The sequence below is a fragment of the Penicillium malachiteum genome, assembly GCF_028827825.1.
Source record: "Penicillium malachiteum strain IBT 17515 chromosome Unknown utg000005l:1.0-9002435.0:326005.0-9005861.0, whole genome shotgun sequence".
NCBI lineage: Eukaryota > Fungi > Ascomycota > Eurotiomycetes > Eurotiales > Aspergillaceae > Penicillium > Penicillium malachiteum.
In genome coordinates this window covers 4877715-4898454 of record NW_026643099.1, presented here as the reverse complement: position 1 = coordinate 4898454, position 20740 = coordinate 4877715, and the positions used below count along the sequence as shown (strand labels likewise).

Below are 20740 nucleotides of genomic sequence, written 5' to 3'. Positions count from 1 at the left end.
TAATGCTCTGATCAATTACACTCCTTTATGACCTTGAATCACTCGTACTGGCACATTCCTTGTAAATTAAGACTACTCCGAATTATTTGAATGAACGGGTTTAGTAATTCGAACTTGAGCTTCAATATTTGAAGTTCAAGTTTGGAATACTACTCAAGTTCCATAACTAGTATGTTTATGCAAAGGATGAATCCAATTGAGATCATAAGGTCTATTATTCTTGACTTCGTAATACTATAACACTATATACATCAATCCACATGGTATCATCAAATCTACACAAAAACTCCAAGCACGCAAACCAAAAGACACAAATAAATCGCCCAAACCCCAGAACCCCTTCCAACAGCTCCATTACTCGGCGCAACAGTACTCTTCGCCTTAGTCGACGACGAACCCGTCGCCGAGCTAACACTACCAGTAGCAGTAACCGTGCTACTGCCAGAATGCCCAGTTCCCGAGGACTGCGAGACGGGCACACCATTATAGAAACCCCGAATAATATTGGCCGCCATTTCGGCAACACCGTACGTCGAGGCCATAAGATGCGTGGACAAGGCAATTGGCGGAACGCTCGCATCCGCAACACGCACATTCGCAAGACCGTAGACAAGTAGATTCGCGTCAACGACTCCGCCCAAATCCTTGGGTAACATTGCACAGGTTGAGGAGGGATGGTACTCTGTTCCTGCTTCGCTGCGGATCCAGGAGATCCAGTCCTCGTCATCTTGGACATCTGTGCCTGGTGCGGTCTCGGTTGTGAGGTTGTTGCTTAATGGTGCGGTTTCGCCGAGGTCGCGGGCCACTCGGAGACCTTTGAGAAGGACTTCGTAATCTGAGGAAGTTAATTTTGAGGTACAGGAGGGAAGGTGGTGGACTTATGGACTTACCGAGTGGGTTGTAGAGATAGTTCGGGTCGATTACCGGGTAGTCCAGAGGGTTTGAGGAGTTGATGTAGATACGGCCGTGGCTGTATGGGTGCTGGAGAGCGGCGGTGATGCCGATATCACCGTTGGAATCACTGTTCATGAATAGAAGCTCAATGATACCGGTGGCGCTGTTGAAGATGTTCTTGGCGGTGGAGTTGCAGATGGCTTTGTAGCCGGCGATGACGGAGTCGTATGTTGTGTTCGGGGCATATGAATCAATGGATGCGAGGATAGTAGACTCCATGGATGAGACGTTGGTGCCATAAAGCGCAGTCGAGTTGACGTACGCGACGGCTGAGTCGATGTATGAGAGGAAGAGTGTATTATTCTGCGCTGGTCAGAGACATTCATGAAACCGTGTTGTTGAAGGGACAAACCTTGTCAGTTCCATCATCGTAATAGATTGATCCTGCAGTTTCCACATCGGTATCCCAGGTCAAGGTAGCGCTCTGCTCAAGTTAGTAAATCGCATCATTATGGGTTGGTTAGAGACTTACGAAGTGATCCTGGAGATGCTGACCCACACCCGGTAGCTCAGACACAAGATCAATTCCAGCCTCAGAGAGAACATCCTTAGGACCAACACCACTGTAAAGTAGGATAGCAGGGCTTCCAATAGTACCAGCTGTTAGTATAACCTCCTTTCCAATTTTGACCGTCGATGTGGTTGTTCCGTTATCGGTTGTGTATTCAACAGCAGTGGCAGTCAAGTTATCCGCCGAGGTGGAATTGTCGAAAACAATGCGCGTGACATAGGCATTAGCCAACACATCATAGTTTCCATTATCAGCAAGAGGATCCAGGTAGCCCGTTCGGCTATAAGAACGCGTCCAGTTGAAAGGATTGATGCATGATGTTGCGAGTTCGGCGCCATAGTTCTCTCCACCATACATATTCTCCGAGATCGCGATGCCGATATTCTCCAGCGACTCTGACCAGTAGCCCACCTGAGGGAAGGTGTATCCGGGGTATGAGGCATGGATGGGACCCTCCAGACCATGTGTGGACGTGTTCCAGTGGATGTCAGCCTCGCTTGCAATTGCTTCGCTGGAACCTGTGAAATTCTCGGCTTTCTTCATGGCGGCGTAGAACGAATCCCAGGCCCAATTAACCGCCCCATCCATGTCACCAAGCAGGTCCTTCCAGGCATTGATTTCAAATTCGCCCGGGCGAGTCAGGTACAAGCCATTGATGGCGGAACTTCCTGGAATTTTTGTTATTTCGATGCTTGATGCCATGGATCAGGGCTATACGAACCTCCGAGCACTTTCCCACGGGGCCAATAGATCTCTCGATCATCGGCATAGGTCTGTTCCACTGTATAATATCCCCAATTTAAAGGAGTTGTCCATAAAGAATCAAAGTATGAATATGCGGGGGTATCTTTGTGAATATTAGGTTTCTTCTCCTTTGTTTCAAGTTGAGGTACCTCGGCTTGTAGATCACATACCTATTCTTTCACGATAATCATCACCATTGCCACCTGCTTCTAACACCAGAACTGTATGGTTGGTATCTTCAGCAAGGCGACCTCCCAGAGTGAGACCAGCCTGGCCACCACCAATAATCACAAAATCATATGAATCTGAGATTGATGTGCGGGGAGATAAGGCGTGAGTTGAAGAGAGGGTAATTGCCCAAGCAATAGCCCGAGCCGAGAGACTCAACTTCATGATAAGAATACTATGATGCTCTGGGGTACTCTGTACTCTATACAAAAAATGCAATGCAAGGCGAGAGAAACAGAAACAAAATCAGAAAATCGAAAACACAATAACCCAACGAAGATATTTACACCCCTGACTAAGTAGTAAGTTTTGTTCCTGGGTACACAACCACTCCAAACCCTGGAAAAGCTTAGGTTTACGCATGGGCTCATTTTCTGATTTGCTATGACTTCCTATGAGGGGGGCTGGATCAAGTGGGTCAATAAGTTAAGCAAAAGTTGAATTTCTTGTTCTTCTTTTCACCAGCCACAAATGAAATCCTTGTTCCTATCATCTTTCTCCACCACGGCCCCTCATACACACTTGATGAGCCAATAACATACACGACGACAACGCATTTAGTTTCATGCTTAAAACTTCCAGACTCTTAAATCTATTTCTATAGGCTGGTTCTTTACGCCGCATGAAACAACTGACGCAAGTCCTTTCAATGGATCACAGATCGTTGTGCGCCTCCCACGCCTCCCACGCGTCAATTTCAGATTCTGCTACGGATTTTGCTGCAGACTGGGCAGTATTAGTACCTGAAATACGAATCAGAGATCAGTATCATTGGTCCACGCAAGAAAAAAAAGAAAAATAGGCAAAAAAGCATGAAGCTTTTGACCGATCATGGCCAAATCAGATGAGATAGCACTATCGTGTTGCCATGGCGTCCCGCACTATTGTGAGTGGTGCATTAGTTTGGCTGATCTCTTCCCGCCTCTCATTAAGGTGGTCTGTCGTCGTATCTGTACGCCTAATTGCCTTATCACAGCCACCTTTTTGTTCTTTAGTCCTTTAGTCCTTTAGTGCTTTGGTCCTCCAGTCCTTTAGATCCTGTAGATTAAATATAAATTGTTTACTGCGTCATTGTGTATCAGATAAGAAGATTTGGGGGCGAATTGACCATAAAAATAGAATAGAAATTCAAACCACCACGTCATGTTAAATTCTATGTTATAAGCATTTATTCGGAATAAAATTAAGTAAAGAAAATGCATGCCATGCGTGGGACACCGCTGATCACGAAGACTTGGAAGTGCACTTGCACATGTGTGATCAGCGGTGATAATTTGGGAAAAATGTCCGCTTACTCCGATCTGAGTCGGTTCCACATAAAGTCCACACAATGAACTAGACCTCGATCGATGGAAAACTTTGACGAGGAAAACTATGAGGCCTCGTCAGCTAAAAAAATTGAACTCATCGGCTCAAAAAATCACGATCGCATTTTGTATTTTTGAGTGAAATCTTCAAATTTGTGACTGCCAAGGTCTAATACTACTAGTTTATACAGATTAGTGCTTAAATCACACACGCTTGACCAGGAAAAGAATCCATTCACACGCTAGTATATTCAAAGTTTCTTTCAAAGGAACTATGTAATTTATTCTGATGTAATTTGTTCTGATCGACACCAAATCTCGCTTCAAGTTCCACAGATAAAACTTGATTCCCTTCTGATCATCAGTTTGAGATGAACTCACCAACAACCTTCATAAATTCATCCAAATGCACTTGACTCGCGCAATCAAATAGAATACTTTGTCGGCGAGTCTCGCCTCCAAAAGCTTGCGAACTAACAGTAGCGGTAATACCTTCCTGACTAGGCCCATAAATCCGAGCCGAGAATCCATTCTCAATATCTCCCGATGCGGTCGCTGGCCAAGATGCTTGCCCATAACAGAATTTGAATATGTCCTCTGCAAATGCAATACCAACGGCTTGTTGCTCTGGGCTTAGGAATTCGCGGAAGTTCTGGAAAAGAAACGCGACATCTAGAACGTGGTTCGCGTGACCTTTCCATGGTCCTTCCCAGGGATTGCCCTCGTTGAAATAGTACACATAGGCATTACCGGTTTCTTTCCAGCCACTTGCGAATGCTAATGTCGATGCGGTGTATAGTATGTCGTTCATGAAGGTTAGAACGGAAGGATAAGCCTGTTCATTGGGTGTGTCGTCATTTATCTCGTATGTCTCCCGAATACGTTTCGCTTCTTCGGGGTACAAGGCTAGGACCTTGTGGATCGCAGCGATGAATTTCTTTGTGGTGTTTACTTTGATTTGTGGCATGAGGAATGCCAGAATGCTTGACTATAAAATATATTAGCGACATATGAATTTTGATGATGGGTTGGTATGCCTAACGTCGAGCTCGTTGCAACCGATCAGCAAATCCTGACACCATGTTTTGCCGGGAAGTAATTCAGATCCTGGTTTGGAAATTTCGTTAAATGTGACACCTGGTCGGATGAAGTCACCGTCAATGGCAGCAGCAGTGCGGGTGGACGGAGCAAGTTTCAACACGAGCTCTTCGCCTGGAATCTCGAGAAGGGCCTTGATCCTTTCTTCAGGCGTGGCGTCGGTGAGTCCTAGAGCAGATATCGCTCGGTCATAGTTCGCCTCATGGGCTACATATGGCAAGGCGATGACAGGAAGCGATGAGCCGCCCATTGCAATGGCTCGTTTGAATAATGGCTTGGTGGAATGGAGGTGGTGAGTGACAGATGCTGATACTGGTCAGTCATGTACTCAAGTATCAATGATGGCATTACTTACCTCCTCCAGCACTCTGGCCAGCTGCAGTGACATTTTCTGGATCTCCACCGAAGTCCTGGATGTGCTTCTGCACCCACTCGAGAGCGACACGCTGATCGCGAAGACCATTATTCGCTTTGTATCCGGCTTCGCGCAGCTCTTCGGAGGTCAAGAAACCAGCTGCTCCCAAACGATAACTAGAAGTATTGTTAGATGATACAAAAAATTATCGAAGTGCAAATGTGAGTCATACTCGATTGTCACAATTACCATAGGCACGTTCTTCTCAATTGACAGCTGCACGATGCGAGTAAGGTCATATTGAGGCCACGCGCTCGACCCAGTGGAGAGTCCACCTCCATGAATGAAAAACAGGACTGGAAGCTTAGAGTCGGGAGTCGCGTCGGAAGGAACAGCAATGTTCAAATTAAGGCCATCAACGTCGGATTGGCTCAGCTCTTTCTTCGGGAGGGTGTGCTGAACATGGTCAAGTTCATGTGTATATCCACCGGACGGTAAGAATGGTGTAGGTCTATTAATATAATCAGTATAATTTATAATCGTTTCAATTCTCAGTTGCAGCGCTGACCCATTATTGGTGGCATCAAGAATATCGCCTGAGCGAGTCTCGACAAGTTCAGGGTCGGCGAATCGGTTCTTCAGAGTGGCATATTGAATGCCAAGATAGTTGGTGACGCCATCCTCTGCTTTACCTTGGATCTCACCTAAATGACTTGTCTTAAGTATAGCTGCCATCGTGTTTTCTGGTGCTGTTGATGTTCTACGGTGATTAAGACGCGGGGCAGAGTGAGATGATGCGGTCCACTTTGACCGGGATGACTCGATGCAAAATGGCCCCACCATGATCGCATCTTACCTAGGTATTGATTTGAGTCACCGAGAATGTCCATATATGTAGCGAGGTGGAGTATGGAGTTTGCTGGGTTTTTGCTGGATAGTGATTAAGCAATTTATGATAGCAATTGGTAGTAAAGATTAACCTTCTTTTTGATAAATCCCGACCGTAATTCCTAGCGACTCCATGGACCATATCAGCCGATCGCTGGTAGCTTGTGGGGCTTCAACCTTGGAACTTGGAAGTACATACGTCCAGCCTCGGTCCCAGAATTGTACTACATGTACGTATATTGGTCCATTAGGAATAAAAAAGAAATGGGATCCAAGGGTGGATGTAACTCAAAAAGGAGTACGTGGAACGCTGTTGACTCGTTCCAAGCCCCTTTCAGGACCACAACAATCACTTGGGCAGTGAGATACCATGCTGGAAGTATTATTCCTCAATCTTGAATGATTTAGACAAACCTTCCAGTATCTCAATCCTCTCAGGATTTATCCTGGGTACAAGATCTTTAACTTCCACATCATCTGCATAAGGGTCCGTCGCTAATAGCAGGTCGATGACAGCTTGGTGCCCTCTCAATGCAGCCCAGGCTATCGGCGTTCGACGATATAGATCCTCATCAAGCCCAGACTCAGCACTGTGATTCAAAAGCACTCGAACAATTTCCACATGCCCATATTCAGCTGCCCACGACAATGGGGTTCGTTCTTGGTTATCTGTGCAGTTGGGATCAGCTCCATAATCAAGGAGAAGATCCACAACAGATTTAAACCCATTCCAGGCTGCATAAGACAGGGCCGTCTTTTCAAAGTGTTCATCTTTGCTGTTCACATCAGCTCCACCATACAGCAGTATCTGTACCATGGACTCATCTCCAAGAGCGGCAGACGATGACAATGGCGTTTTACCATGGTGATCTTTGCATTCTGTGTTAGCACCCCATGCTAGTAAGATCTTGACAATTTGCTCTAATCCAAGTGCGACCGCGCACAAAAGTGCCGTCCTCCCTTGAAGATCTTCACACTCAACGCTAGAGCCAGCCTCTAACAAAAGCTGCACTAAGTCGGTATTACCTCCTTGCACGGCATAGAAAAGAGGACTCTGGCCGGTTTTATCTTGGCAACTTGGGTCAACTCCATTGTACAACAGGAGCTCCACGATGCTCATTCGTGAACTTCCACTGGAATGATTTTCAAATACATGCTGGACGGCATGAAGAAATGGTGTTTGCCCGTTGGAATCCTTGCAATTTGCATCCACCTGTTCTTCCAGAAGCAACTGAACGATTCTCTTATGACCGCCCCAAATAGCGTAGAAGAGTGGTGTTTGACCCTGACTATTCTTGGGTTCCATTTGACATCCAGCATCCTTCAGTGCATGGAACACTTCCTCTCGGCCTGTGAGAGCAGCATATGATAGGGCTGTTTGGCCATTCGTATCTATGTGATCAGGATCGGTACCGTGAGTCAACATAAATTTAACACCCTCGTCACTTCCAGCTTCTGCAAGCCATGATATTGCAGTACGGAGCATACTGTCAGCTGAGTTAACACTGTATCCATCTTCGATAAGGGCTCTTGCAGCATCGTGAAGTCCCAGATACACCGCGAGATGGAACCCATTGATTTCCACCCACTGGTTAACCATATTCGGTTCGTGTTCAAGAAAAATGACTTGAGCGCATGTAGATACTTTTGGCGTGTCATAAAGGAACTGCAAGATCCAGTCAAGTGGAACATTTCCTTTTTGCACATGGTATCCCACATTTAACGCACAATAAGAGTAAAGTGGGTGACTGGTCCGTCAATCGCGGATGTCAGCCTCGAGAGAAACCGAGCCAGACTCAAAATCCTCAAAAGAGAGGTAAATGATGCATGATGCCCCAAGTAATGAGTGAGCTCCTGGAAACAACATGTCCAGGTTCTCTTCAAAATACTCCTGGGTTGTGTAATGCGCGAGTCGGATCACAGTACTTTGCTCGTCGATTGTGACAAGGCCTGCACAGATTGACACGAGGTCATTGATATCAGGGATATTATCTTCGTCCAAGTAGGATTCGTCGCTTTCGATTGCGAGGGCATGTTGTAGTTCGATCGGCGTAAGGGGACGGGTTGCACAGATAATCCAAGCTAGGACTTCCTTTGCAGCTCTACTCTGGTCTGGTGTCTGAGCTTCTATCCGACTGATAGCTTCGGAGTAGGCAGAATCTAGACGCGTCGAGAGATTTGTGAGTGTGTTTCGGAGTTGTTTGGGAGATATCTTCCCTTTGAGGGAGTCAAGGTGGAGTCGAGCGAGTAGGAACCTGCTTGAAATGTTAGAGGGGGTAAGTTCAACTTCTAGATTTCCAAGATCACATAAATTCCATCTACCGCTTTGGTAATCTTATCCACAATTTCCTGTTGAAGTTCGGGTTTGTTGCGGACGAAGTTAGGAAGCACGCTCATTTGCCCGCGAAGGAATCTTTCAATGTCACTTTCATTTGCACGGATCAGCAATGAGGGACAACCTGTAAATTTACAAGAAATCTCTGGATTCTCCCTAGAAGTCGCGAGTATACCCAGAGTATGTTTACTTTGTAAAGCAAATAGTTGATCGAGAAGCACATCCCGAGATCCATCGGCCATGTGACACTCATCCAAGGCATCGATGACAATGAAGACTCTTTGAAATCTGAAAATTGTAGTGTCGAGGATCTCCATCAGATCATTTAATGAAGCTTTGGTTTTCAGAGCTTGATATGTATCATAGAGATCCTCCACTGGCTCAGGGAAAATGGGCAATTGCCCTGAAAGCTGTTTCAAGAGACAGCCGAGTATTTCTTCAAGTGTGATTTTTTCGCGGAAGTTGCAGTAGAAGAATGCGACCCCGACTGTATGATCATTTTGGAAATTTGAGGAGAGCTCATTGATAACAGTTGATGCCAGCAATGTTTTGCCTGCGCCGGGAATGCCTGGACAGAATAGACAACGCTCACTTTGCGATGTTGTGCCGGATTGATGAATCCAGTTTTGGAAAACCCTTTTCTGAATAAACCATTCACCAGTCCCTTGCTGACAATCATTAAAGAAGTCAGCTTGTTTGGTGGCGATGTTGATAGATGAAAGCCACTCCAGGATTTTCTGGATCTTTTTTTGATCTTGATGACGAACAAGACGCCCGACCTCCTCCCTCGTGTTTTGGACTAGGTCCCGGATTTCCACTGCAACCTGGCTGTTTTGCGATGAGTCCCGTGAGTGAAGCAAATATTATTAGTCTGAGGGCATACCTATTCAGTCCTGCGATGACGATGTTCAATCCACTGATGCTGGTGGATATCCGTGACCGAAAAACATCAATCTCTTGTTGGTCCCACCGTACTCTTTTCCAGGCTCGAGTGGTCAATTTCTTGACTCCACTGGATTTTTGCTCAGGTGCAAGCTCCTGATATTTGTTAAGATACCCATTTAGTTCCTCCAATAAATTCTGACAGTCCCTGGACACGCAATTCAAACTCCCTTTCTTTTGAATGTCAAGATTGATGTCGGGATCATAGTCATCGATATCTCGAAGAATATTTGACAAATGCTTCACACTGAAAAAGACTGTCAGACTATAAATGGTGCTTCCCTGTGGTCAAAATATCGCTCCGTACTCAGCTGTTATTGCTTGAAATTGTGTGGGGGCGTTGATGAATCGCTTTCGCAAGTTATTTGCTTTTTCAAGCAGGTCGAGAAAATCACCAACCCCAAAGTCCCAGCTCATACTATTTGCTGTTTGGAGTAATGCAAGGTCACGGTTGTGTCGTAGATGCAGATTTCAACGTTTTGGCAGTGAGATGTTTAGAACCCCGCACTGTATCTAAGTCAACTGGTGTCATGGGTCCGAGTCCAGGGTTATATGGCCCGTGCAGCCGTGGTTAGGAGAGCAACAATCAGTATAGGAGTTGCGTCAATTGCATAATTTAATGAAAAAAAGAAAAATCTATGTAGTAATGATAAAGCAAAGAAAAGTTCATTTGAGATTCAGATTCATATCGAAATTAAGAGAAACGTGAAACTAAGACGAAAAATTGGCAGTGCTTGAGGGGACAAGATAATCATTGTAGTCCCAATTGGACTAAAGTCAATCTTCCCCAAAGTCAAACTTCCGCTTTTTTCTTCTAGAATCGCTGCATGACTCGTCACAGAATGCATCATAAAATCCAGCTCTCTCAACATATTCGACTAACCACGAGAAGTCAGACGAGGCGTTGTATTCGTCATATGCATTTGCCATGTCCCATGCACTTTGATCAAAGTCGTTTCTAATATATGGATCCGAGCCAGCTTTGCACAAAGCCATGATAGTGTCGAATTTATAATTGAAAACCCGATCAGCTGCCCACACTGCCAAGTGCAATGCTGTGTTACCCTCATGATTTCTTGCTTTCAAATCAACCGAGGAATATTTGATCATGTCATTGATACCTTGATAGAAACCGGTTCTTGCAGCGGCATGCAAGATCGTTTCATCATTGTTATCCTTGATATTGGGATCAGCGCCGGCTTCAAGAAGGATGTCAAATATCCCCGTCTTGCCATTTCTGAAGAGAGCCACGTGAAGTGGAGTTTGGCCAAAAACATCTTGTACTATGGGGTTAGCTCCTCTCTCGAGGAATAGCCGCACTGTGCCTATACAGTTGTAGAATGATGCATGGTGCAGCAAAGTCCGACCAAGCTTATCTTTAGAGTCCACATTCGACCCTCTTTCCAAAAAGTACTCAACTACCTGTTCGCAATCATGAGGTAGACGAAAGTGTAGCCAACGTCCTCGGCGCTTGGATGAGAGCTCTTTCTCAAAACCGATTCTCCTTGACGGGAGAACTGCAGTCATCTCGAGGTTCGAAAATGACCGGACTCCAAAGCTCGCAATATCAGATCAACTCCCCCAGCATCAATGGAATGAATGTTGGCGCCTTTATCAATCAAGAGCTTGACGATCTGGGGTGTACTGTATCTCACCGCCAAATCAAGTGGCATCCTGGCATGAATATCACCAATGTCAAGGCAGGCGCCATTTTCAATAAGAAGCTCAACGACCGCCAGGTTGTCTCTCAATACTGCCAGATGTAGTGGCATATCGCCGGTTGCACCATCCTGGATGTTTGGATCCGCTCCGTGATCCAGTAAAACCCTGACAGATTCCTCCGCGCCCAGACAAGCAGCAACGCAAAAGGTACAAGGGAGTTCAAACGGGGTTGGCCTCCCGGAACGAGATACATTCCCTCGTTGTATTCTTCAAGCTTCTCCTGGAATACAATCAAAAAGAGATCGGCTGGTATTGGCTCATGTTCATGGCCATCTTGATCTCGGCCATCGGCTCTGACGCCAAATTCCAGTAAAACCCGCATCACCTCAGTCATTCCATAGAATGTTGCGATCCACAACGGCATGAAACCTTGCCGATCCTTGACATATGGGTCGGCATCGCGGTCAAAGAGCAATCTGATCATGTCTACTTGACCCTTATAGGCTGCAGCGTGAAAGGCTGGCATGTCACAGAGGATGCCGGAATCTGTCTGTATGTGGAGATTTGAAAGATTCAAATGCACTCCGCTCCCAAGAACAGCTTTTGCCAGTTCAATTTGGCCATGTGAAATTGCGTTGGCCAGTGCAACTTCACATTCTTCGGCAAAATCATCTGGGCTCTCTCTGAATGCGATCAATTTCGAAAACATCTCAGCATCTACGGCTCGTGCAGCAGTCGCGATGAGTAACCCCTATAATGGAATAATTGGCAGTATTTTTGGCGGATCAGAGTTTGCTCTTAGTCGGACAAAAGTCGATGAACGTCTGAAGTGAATCTGATCTTCCGTTCTCTACAGACCACATGAGCCCATTTTCTTTCCCAGTTTTCTGGTTCTTCCGCCAGCCTGAGAGCATGGACATAGAGAGACTTCTTGAGCGTCACCCACGACCGTTGATTTGTTTGAGCCAAGGAATATTGGTCACTTGACCAGTACAAGAAGTCTGCTATTTCTAGCAGAATCTCTGTCGGCAAATCACCTAGCCCCATTATGAAATGAAGATGGTGGCAGTTGAAAAGTTTGGGATTATCGGGAATTAATCAAAAACCAAAAGAGGATGTAGTTATAAGCAAGCGGAGAAATTAGAATCCAAGATAGAAGGATCTGACAAACCGATTAAATTCCTGGACAGTGCAAGACGCTAATTCTAGCCCTTGGAGGGGTTTCTCAAGTTGATAGATCACATATTCTCGGTTAATTCTGCCCAATGATGATTCCATGAATTTCCCTTTGTCGGGTGTGCGCAAAAGTGGTTAGATACCGCGCCAGCTACTACATGTACTACTGCAGCTAAAAGGTAGAGTTCCCGCCTATATTCAGGCGGTGAGCTTACCACATTCCACATTCCAAGGTTGCAACCTTGGAATTTAAATCAACCTTACAAGATATTGGGACTCGGAAAATCTTCCAGTTCTGTACTATAAGAGCTCCGAGTCATTTACTTCAACTTGAAGTTTGAAGCTCATCGAAATTTGCATCAGAATCACGGCAGAATCAATGGGGTGGGCCACTTTTAACTGGTACAGAGTAGATGTCAACCGGTCAACTGGTAGCACTTGAGCACTTGAGCACTTGAGTATTCCGACCGTGCATATGTGACTGCCCAGCAACTTGAAGTTATCTACCTACACTATAGACATCCATTTTCATATAGTACCACCCACAGGAGATAAAGACAAAAGAAAAGAAATCTATTCTTGCTTCATGTAATGATTGAACCATTCCACCGCCTGGAAGAAAGTACTTCTCATGGCAAATCGCACTTCACAGTTGGTTGGATCCCCTCTCACCCCAAATCCATGGCTCACACCACTGTATAAATTGACTTGATACGGGAATCTTGTTTCCCGCAAGATCGCTTCCGTAGCACGACGTTTCTCTGCTGGAAATATTTTATCATATTCTGCTGCAGCAATGGCCAGTGGGCCTTGAATGTCTTTCAGCTCACCCTCGTCGATGTGAGATGGATGAGCAGTAAAAGCGACATCTACTCTTCCGGGAGCAAGAGGGCGAACAACATATTTACCCCCGAAGCAATATCCTACTGCTCCGATCTTCTATAGCTTTGATTAGCTTTTGCCAAACTTCAAGTTATGGGATGAATGTTCGGGTGCCAGTGGTCTTGCCTTACAACTGTATTTAGTGAGCATCTCCGAAACACATCTCTCCACGATGGGATCAACGGTTTCCGGGAGATGATTCTTGCCCTGGGGATGATAGCCACCAGTCCTCCACTTCCCCATATAAAATCCACCTGGCTTATTGAGTGGGACTGCGTCGCCGTTGAAGAGATCAGGCATCATTACGAAATAGCCATGATCAGCAAATTGATCAGCGATGACTTGGGCGTTGATAAACCGATGCCCGATAATATCAGTCAAACTTTCCACCTTGTGTCAGATATGCAATTTCATTGTGAGGAATGAAAACCGAACATACATCAAGAGACCATATTCCGCTGACCGATCTTGGGGATGACTGGTGTAGACTTCGATGTCATCCACTAAGAATATCGATCCCTTCGGCTCGCCGTGATGTTTGAAGCCCTGATAGCAGCAGCTTTTTATAAGATTGGACGCCATGTTGAACGAAGTAATCCAGAACAGACTTGTATTGGAGATATGTTGATAGGTAGAGGCTTCAGGGCTCAGCTTTGATTCAGTTGGAAGTTACCGGTTTCTCGTAAGATGAATCCATGGATCCCAACGTTCCTTCATATATTCGTACCGGACTGTAATGTCCGAATGGTTGGATATGATGATGAATGAATCTTTCCCATCTCGCTGTCCAGGTGTCCTTCGCTCGTCGGCGATTCACAAAGAACCCAAATCTTGTACCCTCTCGGTCGGCATTACTGAGTTTGTGTTGGTGGTGTATGTATTTGGTGCATAATAAGCACCACCGAGGTATACATCGGTGTATACATCGGTGATCGACTATAAATCCGAATATTGGAGCCTCTCGGTCCTCATTCCCAAAGTAGTCTTAGTGTGTATAACACAGTTGATCAGATAGCAACAGGGGTCAAATAGCTCCATATTGGTCGTCGGCTTCATATTTGCGTCTCCGAGCATGTTGCTTGTTAGCGATGAGGCTGTCTGTCTGTTGGAAGCTCCGATCGGAGTCAATAGCTCGGATTTAGATCCCTGGATCAGGAAATCTCTCGAATTATGGGATAAATTTCCAGAGAAATACCTTACAATGTCTCTATATCAAACAAAATTGACAAAGTACTTATACCATGGCGGCGGCGTTTTCACTTCCCTTCACAACAACCCTGATTGGCACCCAGGTGCAGAGCGATACAAACTCGAAGATACTCGCCATGTCAAGAGATCTCGAAACGGGAGAGCCCATGGCACCTGTGCAAAATGAGAAGCAAAATGAGAAGTCCCAGAATCCGCAATCTTTCCTCTCGAAAATCCGGCTTCGTTCGCCCGGCCAAACAGCCCCTTTTACTCACCCTGCCGGCCAATTCAAGTCCGACAATAGCAATATTGTAGACTTTGACGGGCCAGATGATCCGTACCGCCCCATGAACTGGAGCTTCAAGAAGAAGGCCCTCACGATGATTCTGTATGGAATGACAACTATGGGTGCGACTTGGGCGAGCTCGATGTATGATTGCGAACTTTCAATTCCTCCCTGCACCAATTCTCTTCACTAACCTTTTCAAGCTACTCATCCGCAATCCCCGACGTGGAGAAGGAGTTTCACATTGGCGAGGTCACTGCAACACTTGGTACATCACTCCTTCTCTTCGGCTTCGGTCTCGGTCCCATTCTCTCCGCACCTCTCTCGGAATTCTACGGGCGCAAAAAACCTGTGTTGATACCTTATTTCATATCGATCATGTTCTCCTTCGCGACTGCTACGGCAAAGGATACTCAGACTATAATGATCACCCGTTTCTTTTCTGGCTTCTTCGGTGGTGCTCCGATCACCAACACTAGCGGTGTGCTCGCCGACATCTGGTCCCCGAAACAACGTGGTGCGGCGATGGTGGCGTATGCAATGGCGCTTGTCGGTGGACCAGTTATTGGCCCCATCGTCGGAGGCGCGATCGTGGACAGTTATCTGAGTTGGAGGTGGACCGAATATGTAAGTTTTTTTTCTGTGGGATTCCAATTACACCAGCTAATAATTTATTAAGATAACAGGCATTCTTCAGTTCACTATGTTTACACTGGCGGTGGTATTTATCGATGAGACTTATGCCCCGGCCTTATTAGTCTACAGAGCGCAGCGGCTCCGTATAGCAACTGGAAATTGGGCCCTGCACGCGCGATATGAAGAGATCGATGTTCGATTTACCGATTTAGCCGATAAATATCTTTGACGACCATTCCGGCTCCTAGTCACACCAATCTGCTTTTTTGTCGCACTCTATGCCTCATTTGTATACGATATTCTCTATCTGAGTCTTGCCTCTTTCCCAGTGGAGTTTCAAGAGCTCCGCGGGTGGAATGCGCTTGTTGGCAATCTTCCTTTCTTGAATATATTCACAGGCATGATAATAGGCGCCTGTGTCAACATTTTCAATCAAAAGTTTTACCTGAAGAAGTATCGGGAGAACGGAAACAAGGCAGTTCCAGAAGCCCCTCTGCCACCTATGATGCTGGGATCTGTATTCTTCGCCGCCGGAATGTTCATTCTTGGTTGAACCAGCCCGAAGCATATATTCTGGCTATGCCCTGTCATTGGAGCCGTGTGTCAGGGTCTGGGTTTCTTCACGATCTTCCAAGCTGCACTGAACTACTTGGTAGACACGTTCACACAGTATTTCGCCAGTGCAATCGCTGTCAATACTTTTCTTCGCAGTATTTTTGGTGGGACTTTCCCTCTTTTTGCGACTATCATGTATCGTCGCATGGGAGTTCCATGGGCTTCCAGCTTGCTCGGATTTGTCGGTACTGCCTTGATTCCAGTTCCTTTTCTGCTGTATATTTACGGCCCAGGGATTCGGGCTCGTAGTATATGGTCAAACCCTTCCCTTGCGGGCGGCCATGGTCATTGAATCTACCGGAGGGATGATGTGAAATTAAACCGAGTTGTCATCTTGTTCGAGAGGTATCGGTTGTCAAGAGATCAGAGCCGAAGATACGTAGAAACAGATCGGCTTCGAACTTTTTTTGAAGGTTAAAGTAATTTTCCTGCTGATTTCTGCGATAACGACATCATGATCTGGAAGGAAGACCTGGAAATCTGAAGGATCCTGAAATATCAAGCCACTACTACCTACTATAACTATAAAGTGCATCTAGACTCAAAATTGCCTTCAACGTCCCTTGAGGTAATTTAGCTCCTACTTTCATTTCCAAAGTGATTATCATTTTTTTCTTGGACTTTTGCATCCCTACTATCGCTGAAAAGTGCTCTAATCCATCTTGGCATGGGTGAATTAAAGGAATAGCACCTCGAAATTCGACTGTACAAAAATGAATTAAAAATATAATGATAATATTAATAATAATAATTAAAGTCCAAAAGCATCTATGAAAAGTCGACCTATCAGAGAGTAGAATAGAGAAAGTCTCGAGCAACAGGTACCTGTCTGAGCGAGACAGATGCACATAGTAATTTAATCTCTTGTACCAAAGTTGCCACATCTTTTGGGTTGAGTGGAGCCCGATGTGCGCTGTCACTTTCCAGCACTCTAGCATACTGCGGATCGAAATATTCGTATAACAGTTTTTGATGTTGCTCTAGTGATGGATCCTGTCGGCCATGTACATGAACCATGGGGATCCGAATGAGTTCCCGTGTGAGAACCAAGTTTGTTTTGCCATCTTCACAGTCAATACAAGCAGTGTTATCATGCATCAACGTACTTTTCATCTTTCGCATAATATCTGCTTGCACTGATAAGGGTGATAAGGTCACTAGCGGACCCTGCGCTGCGAATAGGATGGCAAAATGAAACTGTGGAAGGAGACCAGATTGGCTATTCACCGCTTGATCAAGCAGCTGTTGTTCAAGAATCCGACTGGCACATATCTTTGCACCTTGGCCGAATCCAAGCAGACCCACCACAGGGCCGGTTGCGCCAGTATCATTATCTTGCAAAATCGCCTGGGAGAGTGAATTTTGCAGCGATTTGGCCATTACAAGGTATTCACGTTTGTCGAATCAATCCACGTGCGGAAGGGCCCAAATGCGTGATATACAGATTTCACATCCGGGCCGGGATTGGATGGGAATGGTGCCTCGGCGTAGCACAGTCGAAACCAGGGACGGAGGGCTTTTTCAAGGGCGCGACATTGGGCGCGAAAAATACGAACATTGCTTCTACCTCCGTGAAGGCAGAGAATTCGTGGAAGATGAAGACCACTCTCATCTTGAGAGTTATGGTGAAGCCATCGAGTCATGGTTAATTGATAGAGGGTGTGTTATTTGGACTGAAATGAGTCTGTGTTCGCTCAGTTTCTTCTGAAAGTTGGAATATGGACGAAATTCTTTTGCTATGAAGAAGCTTGTGAGAGTGGACATTTAATACCTTGAACAGGTTTCAGCCTGAGGACTATGTGATCATTCCAGATTCAGCACTCATTCCCAAAATTGGCGTTGCGATATCCGTGGTCGGAGATACCTATACTAGATTTAAGCTTAAGCCCGACCATGGGCTCATAAATTTTGTATGAACATCTTGTTTTTGTTTATTTTTAGATTTTTTGTCTGGATATATGTGAATGAACCTCGGGGATACTTACTGGATACTGTGTAGTGTGAACCCTGAAAATAGAAGGCGAAAGCCAAAGCCCGACGATGGCTTCGGCTCTGACCGGGAGGAATGCCAGCTCGAGTAAGGCCGAAGTGCATCGGATTTCCAAATCGCCGATGTGAACGCAATGCCAGACAGGCGATAGTACTCTTGATGTGCGACCGTAGCCTTGAGGACTTAGAAATATAAAAATCCATAGAATGTGAGAGCCGAGCTAGCCTTGGTTCAAGTTGACGCAACCTGAATCAACACCGGGAGTCTTCCATTTGTCGCGATGTTCATTGACCAGCGGTCCGCAAATAGTAGGATATTTGTGTTAGAGGACGCTGTGATAAAAGACGAACGACGATGAGGCTCATGGAGCATGGGAAAGAAAAGTGAGAGTGTTGGTAGAAGACCATCTCATACCAGCTTGATGATGAACCATGAACATTATGCAAGAAGTATATGGGAAACATTGTCACAGGGATGATGATGCACCAAGAGGATATGACATATTAGTCTCGTGGTCATGTCTCGGTGCTCACTTCGAAAGCAGCCTCATAACATCCATGGATGCATTTTCAATGTCGGATTACTCCAGTCATCGTATGCGACCGGCCATGGAGGTCAACTGGTGAGAATTATATTTGAGTCAGACCAGTCGATGCCAACCGGCATTCCTAGTGAGACCGATCTTCATGATATCTGGATTTGGAGGTAGCCCTTGCCATAACAATGTTCACTGCCTTTACTAGGTGAATACCCTAGAATCAAACGTGTAGGTACACGATGCTATTCTGAACTCAGGGGCTACAATTAATCATCAACCGAGGAGATTGGAATTTCTAGGCCGAGGAACTTACTTTCAGAGAGTCCATACAATTTCTTACCGTATAGCCACTATTTTAACCCTCTGAATAGTCCGGTTATCTTCAGATCTTTCCCCAGAAACCGGGGTTCTGATAGGAGGAATTGTGGGGGTGGATCGACTCGGCAAGCATTTACGGCAAACCATCTCGAACTTCCAGCATCTATCAACTTGGAACTCGAGCGCATCAAAGAATCGAACTATTTAAGAGACCGAGGTAGAATCCTACTTGAACCCACTAAGAAACACTTACTCTTCTCAAGTATTTTCTTGATCCAAAGCTGGGAACTTTTGTCACAGCATTGAAAATGTCTACCAAAATCCACCGGTCGCCTTACCAAGATCTCGATATCATCTCCGAGGATCTGATCACATATCTCTTCTCCAACCCGTTGAATACACCCCAAGATCGACCCATCTACATCGATGCTTTGTCAGAAAAAAAATACACATTTAGCGATGTCATTCAGCGCACTCGATCATTAGCCCATGGACTCCAGCAGACTTTTGGTGTTCGGAAAGACGATGTGGTCGCCTTATTCAGTCCCAACTCAATTGAATACCCGATTGCATGCTTTTCAATCGTGGGCTCAGGTTGTGTTCTTGCGCCCACCAGCGCCGCGTTGACAGCTCTTGAACTGAATGCTCAATTGAAGACAAGCGGAGCGCGGTTCCTTATCGTGCACTCATCCTTACTTGAAACCGCTCGGAAAGCAGCCAAGGGTACTATTGTTGAGAAGATCATTCTCCTAGACGGCGCTTCCCCTGTGGATGGCCAGTCAACATGCGAGTACATCGCTAGTACATTCGCACCAGGTGCACTCACCACAGTTTCCTCTACCGAGGTGACCCGGAAACCGACTTTTATTTGCTTTTCTTCGGGAACGTCGGGCCCTGCAAAGGGTGTCATCTCCACACATCAGAACATCACTGCCAATCTACAACAATGGCGGGCTCTTGTTCTTGGAACTGGGTCTCCATCTCAAAGACCTCAGCGTAAGACTGCTATTGCCTTCCTTCCGTTCAGTCACATCTACGGACTCAATCTGTTTATGTGTCAGTGCATGATCTGGGGGACTTCAGTTATTGTCATGTCCAAGTTCGATCTCGACACCTACTTGCGCTGCATTGAGAAATATAAGCCAGATGAGCTTTCAGTCGTGCCCCCGATCGCACTTTTACTTGTTAAAGAGGAACGAGTCTCTAAGTATGACCTGAGCAGCGTGAACCGTATTTTCTCAGCAGCGGCTCCTCTGACCAGTGAACTCTCCACTGCTTTGGAAGCCCGTTTCAAGGATCTTTGGCACACAGAGGTGATGTGCACACAATCCTGGGGTCTCACCGAGACCTCTCCCTTGGCCACTGCCTTCCCCAATGATCGGATGGATAAGAGAGAAGCGAATGTGGGAGTCATCGCTCACAACATGGAATTCCGCTTTGTAGACCCGGAGTCCATGACTGATGTAGCCATCAATCCTGATGGCTCTACTCAGCCCGGCGAGATCTGGTGTCGTGGACCTAATGTCACTCCGGGTTACTTCAATAATGAGGAAGCGACGAATGGTGCCTTCTTTACTGAACCCGATGGAACCAAATGGTTTCGCACTGGTGACATTGGAACCATTGATAAGGAGGGGTTTGTCACTATTCAGGATCGCATCAAGGAGATGATCAAATATAAGGGTCTCCAGGTCATTCCGAGTGAATTAGAGGGAAAGCTTGTGGATCATCCTGATATTGAGGATGCTGGTGTCGTTGGTATGTGGGCTGAGGAGAGAGCTACTGAGCTCCCAGTCGCATTTGTGGTTCTCCGTCAACAAGCCAGATCTAAAGACCTCAAGACTGTCACAGAGGGTATAAATGCTTGGTTGAACCCAAAGATCGCCAACCACAAGCGACTTCGTGGAGGGATCTTTGTTCTAGATCAGATCCCTAAGAGTCCAAGTGGAAAGATTTTGAGGCGACAACTTAAGGATCTCCTGAAGAGCAAGAAGCCTAGAGCTCAACTGTGAGGAGCGAACTGGCTTCAAAGGGGGCAATTTCACTTTCTTGTCTTCAGCCTCCCAATTCAGATGATGTTGTAGAAT

The 20740-nt window shown here is 45.9% G+C and overlaps 10 protein-coding genes across 10 annotated transcripts; 2 read left to right on the top strand and 8 right to left on the bottom strand.

Annotated features, from left to right (window-relative positions):
- Positions 1 to 275: 275 nt before the first annotated feature.
- On the bottom strand, positions 276 to 2602 carry N7483_011832 (GMC family oxidoreductase; the record flags this gene model as incomplete). The annotated part of the gene is made up of 6 exons (XM_057095259.1): positions 276 to 835; positions 891 to 1257; positions 1307 to 1378; positions 1427 to 2133; positions 2187 to 2312; positions 2380 to 2602. The coding sequence occupies 6 exons, from the start codon at positions 2600 to 2602 to the stop codon at positions 276 to 278; spliced, it is 2055 nt and encodes a 684-aa protein (XP_056941230.1).
- Positions 2603 to 4105: 1503 nt separating this feature from the next.
- Positions 4106 to 5932, bottom strand: N7483_011831 (uncharacterized protein; the record flags this gene model as incomplete). The annotated part of the gene is made up of 5 exons (XM_057095258.1): positions 4106 to 4732; positions 4787 to 5148; positions 5198 to 5373; positions 5430 to 5708; positions 5766 to 5932. 5 exons carry the CDS (start codon positions 5930 to 5932, stop codon positions 4106 to 4108), a joined length of 1611 nt encoding a protein of 536 aa, XP_056941229.1.
- A 535-nt stretch (positions 5933 to 6467) lies between these two features.
- On the bottom strand, positions 6468 to 7685 carry N7483_011830 (ankyrin repeat domain-containing protein; the record flags this gene model as incomplete). Its single annotated transcript, XM_057095257.1, has 1 exon — positions 6468 to 7685. One exon carries the CDS (start codon positions 7683 to 7685, stop codon positions 6468 to 6470), a length of 1218 nt encoding a protein of 405 aa, XP_056941228.1.
- A 156-nt stretch (positions 7686 to 7841) lies between these two features.
- N7483_011829 (uncharacterized protein) lies at positions 7842 to 9779 on the bottom strand (the record flags this gene model as incomplete). The annotated part of the gene is made up of 4 exons (XM_057095256.1): positions 7842 to 8374; positions 8596 to 9248; positions 9304 to 9609; positions 9670 to 9779. The coding sequence occupies 4 exons, from the start codon at positions 9777 to 9779 to the stop codon at positions 7842 to 7844; spliced, it is 1602 nt and encodes a 533-aa protein (XP_056941227.1).
- A 360-nt stretch (positions 9780 to 10139) lies between these two features.
- On the bottom strand, positions 10140 to 10889 carry N7483_011828 (ankyrin repeat domain-containing protein; the record flags this gene model as incomplete). Its single annotated transcript, XM_057095255.1, has 1 exon — positions 10140 to 10889. The coding sequence occupies one exon, from the start codon at positions 10887 to 10889 to the stop codon at positions 10140 to 10142; it is 750 nt and encodes a 249-aa protein (XP_056941226.1).
- Positions 10890 to 11109: 220 nt separating this feature from the next.
- N7483_011827 (ankyrin repeat domain-containing protein) lies at positions 11110 to 12071 on the bottom strand (the record flags this gene model as incomplete). The annotated part of the gene is made up of 2 exons (XM_057095254.1): positions 11110 to 11775; positions 11883 to 12071. 2 exons carry the CDS (start codon positions 12069 to 12071, stop codon positions 11110 to 11112), a joined length of 855 nt encoding a protein of 284 aa, XP_056941225.1.
- Positions 12072 to 12773: 702 nt separating this feature from the next.
- Positions 12774 to 13664, bottom strand: N7483_011826 (uncharacterized protein; the record flags this gene model as incomplete). Its single annotated transcript, XM_057095253.1, has 3 exons — positions 12774 to 13139; positions 13254 to 13464; positions 13522 to 13664. 3 exons carry the CDS (start codon positions 13662 to 13664, stop codon positions 12774 to 12776), a joined length of 720 nt encoding a protein of 239 aa, XP_056941224.1.
- A 659-nt stretch (positions 13665 to 14323) lies between these two features.
- On the top strand, positions 14324 to 15745 carry N7483_011825 (uncharacterized protein; the record flags this gene model as incomplete). Its single annotated transcript, XM_057095252.1, has 4 exons — positions 14324 to 14700; positions 14760 to 15183; positions 15236 to 15335; positions 15441 to 15745. 4 exons carry the CDS (start codon positions 14324 to 14326, stop codon positions 15743 to 15745), a joined length of 1206 nt encoding a protein of 401 aa, XP_056941223.1.
- An 848-nt stretch (positions 15746 to 16593) lies between these two features.
- Positions 16594 to 17450, bottom strand: N7483_011824 (uncharacterized protein; the record flags this gene model as incomplete). The annotated part of the gene is made up of 2 exons (XM_057095251.1): positions 16594 to 17154; positions 17202 to 17450. 2 exons carry the CDS (start codon positions 17448 to 17450, stop codon positions 16594 to 16596), a joined length of 810 nt encoding a protein of 269 aa, XP_056941222.1.
- Positions 17451 to 18961: 1511 nt separating this feature from the next.
- Positions 18962 to 20665, top strand: N7483_011823 (acyl--CoA ligase; the record flags this gene model as incomplete). Its single annotated transcript, XM_057095250.1, has 1 exon — positions 18962 to 20665. The coding sequence occupies one exon, from the start codon at positions 18962 to 18964 to the stop codon at positions 20663 to 20665; it is 1704 nt and encodes a 567-aa protein (XP_056941221.1).
- Positions 20666 to 20740: the final 75 nt, after the last annotated feature.